We start from the raw sequence: 11,969 nt of genomic DNA on the forward strand, positions 1-11,969 counted from the left end.
TGCTGAAGATGCTGGTTACGTCTTCTTTAAACTGGCTCAAGTCCTCTTTCAGAAGGTCAAGTGTGCTGCTGGCAGGTTTACTTTCTGTCTGACTCGATGGCCGGTCTTCACACTCGCACGTTGTGTCTTTGTCCTTGAACATTTTAAACACTTCTTCTGTAAACTGGCTGAAGTCCTCTTTGAGAAGACTCAGTGGGTTTGTGGTCCTTTTCTCCCTCTGATTTGTCTTTAGAGGGTCTTTCATCCTCATGTTGTCGTCTTTTCGGTCACTGGAGTTTGATTCACTCGTGTCGTTGTCCTCTCGGAGACATATTTCAGGTTCTCTCTGGTCATTTTCTTGGGAAGGTTCCTTAACAAGACTCATTTTCTGTCTTTGTTTTTCTGTGAAACTCGTCTCAGCAGAGTTTTGTTGATTATCTTTGTAAAGTTACGTTTTGAAGCTCTTCACTTGATCTTCTTGGAGACTTTGTGGAGACTTCAGAGAGCAGAGCACCTGTATGAACAGATCAACGTAGAATTCAGAAGAATTACTAACACATGATTTTACATTGACTGATAACATTTCATTTTCTTTCTGTAGCTGTCCTTTTCCAGTCACAATCATGCAGAGCAGCTCATTATCTCCATTCTCACAGTCCTCACTTGTTCAGAACTTGCCTTAGAAACACCATGTTTTTAAGTTTTCTTCAGTATCACAGTAATTCAGTGACAGTTTTCAGATTTCTGGGTGAACTGTAGTTATTTTGGAAAGTGTTGGACAGCAGCACGTCTGTCAGAGATGAGTTATAACCTGGATTTTGACCTGATTTGTCTTTGATGAGCTTTTGTCTCTTGCACCACCAGTTAGGCTCAATATGTTGGGGTTGTCATTGTGAGCAGAAGTGCAGCCTAACAGAACTGCCAGCGTGGCTGTAGATGAATCTGGTCACATTTTTCAGTCGATCAAACTACATTTTCAAACATTTTGTTCAGTCGGACTGACGGTCCAGTCCAAAACATGTTATGGTATTAAACTGACGAGCAGAATATCCTCAAATTAGAAAAGCTGTTGTTGATTAATGAGGTAGATATTGTTCAGAAATGAGGCTTCAACAGCTGTTTAACTCTCAGTTCTAACATTAATGTTTGTCTCTACAGCTCTCAGCTCATGTTCAGGCCTGTTGAAAGGAATCTGATGATGTGGTTTCAGTTTCAGTCGATCAATCAGGACGTCTCAGTCAGATACTCACTGTTCAGCCTGATTCTTCCTTTAAAAACACAACAGACGATTTGAATCCAGAGTGTTTCGTCCGTCTGAAGGCTCCGAGCGAGTGGCTGTAATCTCCGCCTGTCTCTCTGTGTGTGGAACGACTCGACTTTCTAACATTCAGCTGAACTTGTTTCTGGTTTCTGGTTCGACCAGTTCGTCTCCATATTTCACTCTGACTGCTCAGCTGGTGATTGGCTCCTGGCTCATGTGTGCTGTGCTTTGGGTTGTTTCTCTGTGGGCGTTTCTGTGTTAAAGAAGATTGAGGGGAAGTCACCTCATCTTCTGACCATCGTGTTGTTGATGCTAACATGTTAGCAACCAGCTGTCTGCTTTCACATGCAGCTGTCACAGACCAACATGATGCTTCATGTGCTCATAATGTTTGTGTCCCCTGATGAACCTCAGTCCTGTCTTCCCTCTTTTAGCTCTGTTTTTGGTCTCCACCTCCTCCTGAGGGAAACATCTGTCTCTTTAGCTGCTGGACGCTCCACACTGTTCACCAGCTGCTCTCTGACCGTCTGTCTGCTGTCTGTAGTGTTCAGAAGCTTCATCAGTGGAAACACTGAGACTGAACCAGACAGGAAGTGTGCTGTAAAACCAAAACATGGAGCTAAAAGAGGCTAATAAGGTATCAGAGAGCTGACGAAGCTGCTCTAACTCATTAAATATTCATGAGACGTTTACATGGTTACAGTTAAAGTGTCTCTGCAGTTTAACAACAGATCGTTTATCGTGAACAAGTGAAACTGTAAATCAGTCAGGTGGGATTTTCTTCCCGCTGACTGTCAGGGAGGACGAGGGCGGAGTCTGACCTCATCAATAATACATCATCTCAGCTGTGCTCATTAATTATTAAGCAGGCTGAACTCATTGTGACCTCTGAACTGAAAAAACAAAACAAAACAGAATGGATCATGAAAAACATTTTTATTGTCAGAAATCATTGTACTGACGAGAACAAATGAATTTAGTTCTATAGAAAATAAACTGTATTAAAAGTTATAAACACAAGGTGACACACACAAGTGAAGCTCTTCTGTTTGAATTAAGATACAAATTAACCTCAAATAAAATGAGTTCACTGAAAATCTAAGAAAAGAAAAACAAAGTTTGAATTTGAAAAAAACTAATTTGGAGATTTGACTAGAAAATATTCACTCGTCATCAAAAACAATATGACCTAATTAATTTAATTTAATTACACCAAAATATTTTGAGCAGTTTAATTAATGTCATTAAGGCAGACAAGAAGCTGATTCAGGCGGCTGAAATAATGAAATAATAATAATAATAATAATAATGAGGGATATATATATATATGTATATAGATATAGTAAAAATGTTAATTTTAATCAGCTGCTACATTAAAGTGATGAACACATTAATGCATCAATAATCATAATTCAGTAATATGTTGTTATTCTGAAACAAGCCATTCTTTTATTTTTTAATTATGTATTGATGTTAATACTTTTTACTTTTTCTGATTACTTCTCTTATTAATGAGACAAACAGTAGAAAAGTCTAATGAATTACAAAAAATAAATAAATCCATTTATAATTTAAAAAAAGAGCTAAAATGATTTGATTCTCAAACTAAATATTAATTTAGGCTGATTGAACTACAACAATTAATTTTGAACATAAAAAATGGGCAACAATTCTGATAATCGATTTAAAATTAAATAAATAAACAAACTCTTTGTTTTCATGACTGAATAAACAAACTGATCTTAAAGGACAACACAGTTTATAGTGTACTCTGTTTATATGTGGCGGACCCTGCCACCTTTCTAGCTTCAAACAGTGTTCTGTTATTTTCCTCTGAGAACAGCTTGTTTACTCACTGAGGGAACAACGTTTGTATTATTACAAACCGCTCAGGGCCGCTGTCGACTCGGACTGTTGTGAACTAAACACCCGACAACCTGCTCAGCTGATTAATCAGTAATAAAATATAGGTGTTATTGAACCCGTGGCTGTAAAGATGAGGTACTGACACAGAACCAGCTGGTCTGATCTGCTGTGTTCTTCAGGGTTCTGTCTGAAAGTTCTGGATCTGAAACTCTGATAAGACACGTAGACGACTCTCCTCCTCGTCCTCGTCTTCGTCTTCGTCTTCGTCCTCGTCCTCTCGTCTCCAGCTCTGCTCGGTTCGTTGCTATGCAGAGAAACCAGGTCTTTTCAGGCGTCTCAGAGCTGAGCTGTGATTGGCTGTTGCCAGGCTGCAGGGTTGGCACGGAGCGAGTGTGTCTGAGAGAAAGAGAGCGAGTCGGTTCGTCCTTTCTCTGCTCGACTTCCCTCTGAGAATACCAACGAGCAGAGAGACGAACACTCACTCTGTTTCATTCTGCTCCTCATTAAAGGGTCACTTCACCCAAACCACAGAAACACACATTGTGTGTCCTCGGCCTGGTTCTGTCGGGCCCTGCGGACCGTTTGGATTTTATCATGCAGGTTTTCAGGCGTTGGTCTCGGAGGTTTCCGACCCAAATCAGCACAGTGAAGGTGAACAGAACATTGTGCTGCTCATTATATAAAAAATGATTCAACAGAAACATTTTATTTCCACATCTGTAGTTCATGTGGAAGCTGGACCTGCTGTTTAAACTATTTTAAGTATTTTAAGTTCCCCAAACCTCAGCGTGAATCAATCAGAAACAGAACCAACAGAGACCCGATCAGAGCAGGACCAAAGGACTGTGAGGACTGAGTCAGACCTGGTCCTGGTCCAGAAAAGACCCCCCAAAAACTAGACCTGACAAGTGTCAGCATCCAGAACCAGACTGGGTTATTAGTATTAATATAATGTAATTCATCATTATTTACCAGAACTGAAGACGAAGCTTTTATTGAAATCTTTAAAATGTTTTTTATGAACACAGTTCTGTGTTGTATGATGTCTTTACTCAATAATCTCCAGAGATATAATCTGTGTCAGCTGTTTATATTGTACGAGGTCCGTGTGTTGTGCTGTTGGACCTTGGCGGGTTTAAACACCAGAGCGTTTGAGTTAGTGTTTATTAATGTGTGTAAATAATGTCACGAGGGGGCGTCAGATAAACAACAAACACGTGAAGAGAATTATTATTAAAACATTCTTTTAATAGTTCTGATGCTGCAGCGGTGAAACAAGTACTCAGATACTTTGCCTCAGTACAAGTAGTAGTACCACAGTGCAGAAATACTCTGTTACAAGTCAACTGTACTGAAGTGTAATGTTTATGTTAATGTTTATTATATCATTGAATTATTCCTTTTTAAATATATTTTCTATACATGCAGATTTAATATATTAACATTAGTTTTTTCATTATTTGTCAGTTTATGAGAAGAGTTCACCTGTAATTACATATTAAACTGTTTGAATTTAGTGTCATCAGATTTATTTAAATCTATATTTAATGATTAACGTAAATATATATACGCGTTATATTACTTAATATATTAATGATATACTCTCTGTTGACAGGTTTACAGTCACGGCTGCTATATTCTCTATACATTAACAAATATCCCAATACTGTCATTTTTCAATATTGCATAAAACATTACCATAAATATGTTCTCTAGAAATATACATGTGATATTTTAAGACATCAGTTTATGTTACCAGTGTCGTATCAAAACATATGATGTGATAGCAAAACAACAATATATTGTTCTGTCAGATATATGTGGACGCCTTCCATGTATAAAAATGTTTTTTAATATATGATATTTTTCAGTGTATTTCAGTATATTCTCGTTCTTTACGGGTCATTAAAATAAAAAAAAACAAAAGCAGCATATTCTTACAATCCAGGGCATCTTTAGTAAAAACAATGAATCAATATCAATATTTTCTATTTATTTGGTGACATTTTGTGCAGAAACACAGCGAGGTGATCCGGAGCCTCGGGGACATTTAGAGGAGCCGGTCGGTGCCGTTGGTCCACCGGGCCGAGCGTGTTCGGTAGGTTTAGAGGTTTCTGGTTGTGACGCTGCTGCTGGATGAAACCGATCAGTTTGATCCTCGGCTGTTTCCTCTCGCTGGCGTCCATTTTGTCAGCATGTGTGCAGTCGGTTGTGTTTAATGGAGGTTTGGATCAGAGCCACAGATTCAGTCTGTCGAACACAGGAAGAGGAAAATATTCAGGGTTCCTTTGTTTAACAGGAGACGCACACACGCACACGCGCACACACACACGCACACGCGCACACACACACACACACACACACGGCTTCATTTGGATTCAGACTGAAATCCTCAGAGTCGTTTCAAAGCTTTCATCCCCCCTTTTATCCATCGCATCACCATGGCAACGCCTCAGGGTGTGATGTGTCTGCAGAGTGTGTGTGTGTGTGTGTGTGTGTGTGTGTGTGTGTGTGTGTGTGTGTGTGTGTGTGTGTGTGTGTGTGTGTGTGTGTGTGTGTGTGTGTGTGTGTGTGTGTGTGTGTGTGTGTGTGTGTGTGTGTGTGTGTCAGTCAGTGTGTGTCAGTGTGTGTGTGTGTGTGTGTGTGTGTGTCAGTCAGACGTTTTATTTTTTGGAGCTGGACAGATTTAGTCTGAGTTGTGAAGCAGCAGACGAGTTGATGAATGTTTTACACGTGACGGTTCAAACCAACATGGAGTCTCACTGATGAAACACGAGGCTAGAAAACACAGGATAAGAATGAATGGATTATAAACAGAGTTTACTGGTGAGAGTTAAAATAACTGAGAATGATCTTAAAATAAAATAAATATATTATAAAAAATAAACATAAAATGACTTAAATGTAGAAACAATAAATACAAACAGAAACAACATACAGGAGAATATAATGTAATATACTAATTAAAAAATAGGAAAAACAATAATCAATAAATGTTAATAAATCTATAAAGGAGCCAAACTATCTCAAAGAAACCCACAAGATTCAGATATTAAGTATGTTGTTTTAATAAAGTGTAAATCTGTGAGCTGCAGTATAAAAAGTATAACTTCACTTATCTCTGACACAGAAACTCTCCACGACAACGAGCATCGTCATTCATCACAAAAAACAAAACAATTAAACCAAATAACTGAATATTTACACACAGGTGAGCTCATCACCTCTCTGCCTCTAATACCGTCTTTATTTTAACTAAAATTCCCAAAACGTCGTATCAGACTTTGTACAGTCAAAAGAATATTTAATAATAAAAGTAGCTGAAAGTAAACAGATTAATTAATGATCTGTTAATTACTGTTGTCTGAAGTCACCAGACCTTTAACCAACAGGAAGGTTAAAAAGATCAACAGTATTTGTCCTCCGTCCTCTGTCTGTACTCGTCCCCTTTCAGAATAAAAGCACTCACCAGAAGCAGAAATAGGTCAGTGTTGTTTTCTTTCCTCTTCACTGGCATTCAGCCCAACTTCACACAGAAACACTGACCACACCTGCTGCAGTAACACACAGAACCAAACAAATGAGAACACCACTGCAGCATGAAGACATGTACGACAAAACTTTAATGTTTACATGGAAACAAAAAGACGTGTAGCGCGATTCACTCGACAGGAAGTGCTCAGTGTGTCAGACGCCTGTGTGGAGGTACAGGTACATCACAATATGTGGCTCTCGTAACTGCATCATCACTGACAGGAGTCAGATATCTGATCATCCTGTTCAGGTCCTCATCTCTTCCTCTCGCTCTGTGCAGCTGTCTGGAGCTGAGAAGCCCCCTGCTGGAGAACCAGAGAACAACACGTCATCAGCTGCTGCAGCAGGAACAGACGGGCCAGCTGACGGAGGCAGCAAGGTGACACTTCACTGCAGCACACAGGCTTCATGACGGGTCAATGAAGAGACATTACACCTGTTTATAAAGGGTCAAATAATAATAAAGAAACATTACAAGTGTTTAGTTCATCAGGTAGAATTTAACTTTATCTCTCTAAAGTTAAATTATTCTAAAGGAAATCAAGATTCACCTGCGTCCGATACAAAATACTTGAAGTACCAGAAGTAAAAGTACTCATTATCATGAATCATTAGCTGATGTATCTGTAACATCAGTTATTAGATTATATTTTGTTTTAATAATCTGAATCTGTGAAGTAAAGACAGTTATCAGATAAATGTAGTGGAGTATAAAGTAAAGTAACTACCTGTGAGATGTAATGAAGTAATAGAGTACTTGTGTAGACTCACTCTGAGCGTCCCTCCAGGTGGAGATGGTGTTCTGGCTGCTCTCCATGCTCGCCAACAGAGATAAGGAGGAGATGTCTCGGACTCTCCTGGCTCTGTCCAGCTCTCAGGACAGCTGCATCGCCATGAGGAAGTCCGGCTGCGTCCCGCTGCTGGTCCAGATCCTGCACGAAGCTCCGGCTGGAGGCAGCGGACCAGGAGAGACCGTGGCTGGTGGTACAACGACGGGCTGCAGCCGAGAGGCCAAATCCAGAGCCAGCGCCGCCCTCCACAACATCATCTACTCCCAGCAGGACGAGGGCCAGGCCCGCCGGGAGATGAGGGTGCTGCACATGCTGGAGCAGATCCGGACCTACTGCGACAGCGGCTGGGACTGGATCGAGAGCCACGCAGGGACACCTTCACCCGGAGGAACCAAAACCACCGGTGAGTGAAGATCCTTCCAAACCTCAAAGAACCAAAACCATCAGTGACTCTCCTCAACAGTGGTTCTGGTTCCTCCAGACTTAGAGGGAACTGTTGTTTGTTTGCGTCAGTATGAAGGAACAGCACAGTACACAGTGGATCCACTGATCCGATTTACTCTGTGGGGGCTGGAAGTCACACTCATGATAAAAATGGAGGTGAATTGAAAAGCAGAGGGGTGAAAATGCAACTGATCGATCAATGATCAGGTGATTTGATTGAAATATTCGTGATCTGATGAAAACACACTCACATTTCATCATTCATCATTCACAACACAAGAATGTCTTTTATTGTTTAATGATGGTGTCAACGGAGAAAGTAACAAAAGATAACTGATTTAAATGAAAGTGATAAAATGTCAGTTAATTTAATAAACCTGACATTTTACTTAAAACTGTATCTGATAATCAGCTGGGCTGTTGATCATCGTTCACCCGACTCACGTACGAAGGAAGAATTTTTGTTACTTCTGATCAAAAAAAAAAAAATCATTGCTCCGTTACCGTGGCAACTGTTGTTCTTTAAAGACCCGTATGTAATAAGGCCGGTATTTGAAGATCGATCAGGATTTTATTAATCAATATCGAATCATTCAACTTAAGATCAGTTTGACTCAGAAAATCTTTCTGTTTTTAAACGCAGCCGTCGTACACAGTGTGTTCATACCCTGAAACAAATGAAGAGGCAAATCATTCAGATGAGTTTTCTTTATTTTTAGAGAACATCCTGAAACCTTCTCCTCTCTGTGTCTTCTCTGTGCAGACATCCCTGAACCTGTGGACCCTCAGATCTGTCAGGCCATGTGTGCCATCATGAAGCTGTCCTTCGAAGAGGAGTACCGACGCGCCATGAATGAATTAGGTCGGTGAAACAGCTACATGTCTTCAGTTTGTCTCAACACCAGTGACGCAGTCTGCTCACAGTTATGTGTTTTGTTTTCCAGGCGGTCTGCAGGTAGTGGCCGATCTGATCCACCTGGACCAGGATATGTACGGCATGCAGAACGACCCCATCAACATGGCACTGCGCCGCTACGCAGGGATGGCAGTGACCAACCTGACCTTCGGAGACGTCGTTAACAAGGTACAGAGGAACGTGACACACTGTGGTGTTAATAACAGGTGTGCATGGATCAGTGGGCAGGACTGTTTGACAGATACAGCAACACAGACAACAAAGTGTTAAAGTGATAAAAGATGTTTTATTGTATCAGAAATCTGCTCACAGTAAATAAGATGATATATTGATCAAAATATCAGCAGCAAAAAGTATAAAAGACATGTGTCACATGGATTAGAGAAGTAACTGAAAACCACTGCTGAATAGTAACTAAATACTTTACTTAAGTACTTATACTTCACTGTTTAAATTTTAATCTTCTTTTTAAGCTCTACTTAAAAGTAAACATACTACTGCACCACACCGACATCTTTAGTTACTTTACATAAAAGGACAGTGTTCAGTTAGCATTATACAGTTGTTAACCTTCATAGTAGGATTAGCACACTGTTAGCCAAAGTATTTGTAAACCATGGTCTAATTGTTAGCATTTTTTTTAGCAATGGTGTAAAATAAAGGCATGCTGGAAGCATTAACAAATTGTTAGCGATAGTGTTAGCATCATTATGTTACTAACCATGTTGTTAGTCTTGGTGGTAGGATAACCACACTGTTGATGTTGGGTTAGTGTATTAACTATGGTTTTAGCATTACCATGCTGTTAGCATGCAGTATTAGCCTTAAAATGACTGCTAGAACGTTTTAGAAATGTTGGCATTGTGTAAGCATTAGCATTTTGTTAGCTATTCTGTTGTGTAGTGATTTTAATCTTGGTTTTAGCATAACAGGATGTTTTAGTGTTGCACTGGACACATTTTCCAGACGAGAGTCCTGAACGTCTTTTTGCAGACTTGTCTGTGACAAACGGACCATACCGCGACAGTTTTAAAAGAATCTGAACGCTATGGTCAGCTATAAGTTCTGTTTGTTTAACCTCCACCCTTCCTTTAGGCCACTCTGTGCTCTAAGAAGAGCTGCCTCCAGGCTCTGGTGGCCCAGCTGGCCTCAGACAGCGAGGAGCTACATCAGGTGGTTTCCAGCATCCTGAGGAATCTGTCCTGGAGGGCCGACAACAGCAGCAAGAGAGTCCTCAGAGACATCGGCTGTGTGTCTGCACTGATGACATGCGCCCTGCAGGCCACCAAGGTAACACAAATCAAACCAAGCCACACAGAGGAGACACAACAGTAGCAGGAGAGGAGCAGATTTATTTGTTTTGGTGTGAAGAAATGAATTTCTGTGAAGAATGTGTTTATCTTGTTGATGTTTTGTTGGTATAAGATACTTTATGAAACACTGGTGGGTTGTTGCTTGGATCATTTTGAAGTTTCTTGTTGGAAACAGTTGGACATTAAGCGTTCTGCGTTAATGCTTCATGGTCACTGTGATGGATTACACAGCAAGTGTCAGCCTGAAAATGAACAAAAAACCATCATAGTTAAAGCTGAATGAGTCAGTCCTGTTTAGGATTCTTTGTAAATGATTTTCAGTTAAATTTAAATGAATGTATTTTCTGTGTTTTGTAAATGAGTCCAAATAAAATCTTTGTGTTGGTTTTCCAGGAGTCGACCTTGAAGAGTCTCCTGAGCGCTCTGTGGAATCTGTCGGCTCACAGCATCGACAACAAGGTGGCGATCTGTTCGGTGGACGGAGCTCTGGGCTTCCTGGTCAGTACGCTGACGTACCGATGTCAGACCAACTCGCTCGCCATCATCGAGAGCGGCGGAGGGATCCTTCGAAACGTATCGAGTCTGGTCGCCACACGAGAAGACTACAGGTGAGTTTCTGAGACTCCAACACTCACTGACACACTAGTAAAAAGAAAATGTCTTATTTTTTATCTAAGTGCTGTGTCGTAGGCAACTGGACTTGTTTCAGTGTCTTGAAGACGTTCCACCTCTCATCCAAGAGGCTTCTTCACTTCTAACTAACTGGAGGAGCTGCAGGCTTTTAAACTCTGTGTGGGAGTGTCCTCACAGGGTGTGGGAGTGTCCTCGCAGAGTCGTTAAGGACACATGTGAGTTCTGAGTTTTAGAGTCTTTGGGCCACGCGTGGGTGGTTAAGGCCAGGTGAGCCCAGGTGTGAATGGTTGTTAAGCTGTCTGGGGAGAGAACTCAGTACTGCATTATAGGTGGATGATCAGTGATGTCTTAGGCCATCTCCTCTGTTCAGAACGCTCGTTCCAGTTTGACATGAATGGATTCTTTTACTCTTTCAAACCATCTTCTCTCGACAACATGTTTACATTGTTGTCCTCAACAAACTGGAACGACCGTCTTTGAACAGAGGAGATGGCCTAAGACATCACTGATCACCCACCTATAATGCAGTACCGAGTTCTCTCCCCAGACAGCTTAACAACCATTCACACCCGGGCTCACCTGGCCTTAGCAACCCACATGAAGGCCAGTTGGGTCAACCACCCACGAGTGGCCCAAAGACTCTGAAACTCAGAGCTCACACGTGTCCTTGATGACTCTGTGAGGACACTCCCACACTATGTGAGGACACTCCCACACTCTGGAAGGACACTCTCACACTATGAGGAGACTCCCACACTCTGGAAGGACACTCCCACACTATGAGGACACTCTCACACTATGAGGACACTCCCACACTCTGGAAGGACACTCCCACACTATGAGGACACTCCCACACTCTGTGGACACTCCCACACTCTGGAAGGACACTCCCATACCGGGTTTAAAAGCCTGCAGCTCCTCCAGTTAGTAAGAGCTGAAGAAGCCTCTTGGATGAGAGGTGGAACGTCTTCAAGACACTGAAACAAGTCCAGTTGAATACGATACAGCACTTAGAGGTACCACGACCTGGATGACTGAGAACCTTCATCAACATCTTACTTTTTAGCATGAATTTTAATTCTTGAAATTGTAAATAGTTTGAGATTAAAATCCTGACTGAAGGGCTGCCTGCTGATTTTATCTGGAATCTTTATGTTTTAGCCTGTTTATTACAAATAAATTACCATACTTACTGTTTCACAGAGCACAACAGCAGCTTTTAGGTTGTTTTC

General features: G+C 41.1%; 1 protein-coding gene across 3 annotated transcripts in view; it reads left to right on the plus strand.

The window, feature by feature from the left end:
* The window catches only part of apc2 (APC regulator of WNT signaling pathway 2), a 66,737-nt gene that overhangs the window by 45,164 nt on the left and 9,604 nt on the right, over positions 1-11,969 (plus strand). For all 3 annotated transcript variants that reach the window (XM_084355063.1, XM_084355062.1, XM_084355064.1), the window contains 6 exons: positions 6,921-7,019; positions 7,429-7,834; positions 8,639-8,737; positions 8,820-8,959; positions 9,887-10,081; positions 10,498-10,712. In XM_084355063.1, the coding sequence (XP_084211189.1) occupies positions 6,921-7,019; positions 7,429-7,834; positions 8,639-8,737; positions 8,820-8,959; positions 9,887-10,081; positions 10,498-10,712 (1,154 nt within the window). The remainder of the gene's footprint in view (positions 1-6,920; positions 7,020-7,428; positions 7,835-8,638; positions 8,738-8,819; positions 8,960-9,886; positions 10,082-10,497; positions 10,713-11,969) is intronic.

Source organism: Pagrus pagrus (genome assembly GCF_965226575.1).
Source record: "Pagrus pagrus genome assembly, chromosome: 6".
In the NCBI taxonomy this organism is placed as follows: Eukaryota; Metazoa; Chordata; class Actinopteri; order Spariformes; family Sparidae; genus Pagrus; species Pagrus pagrus.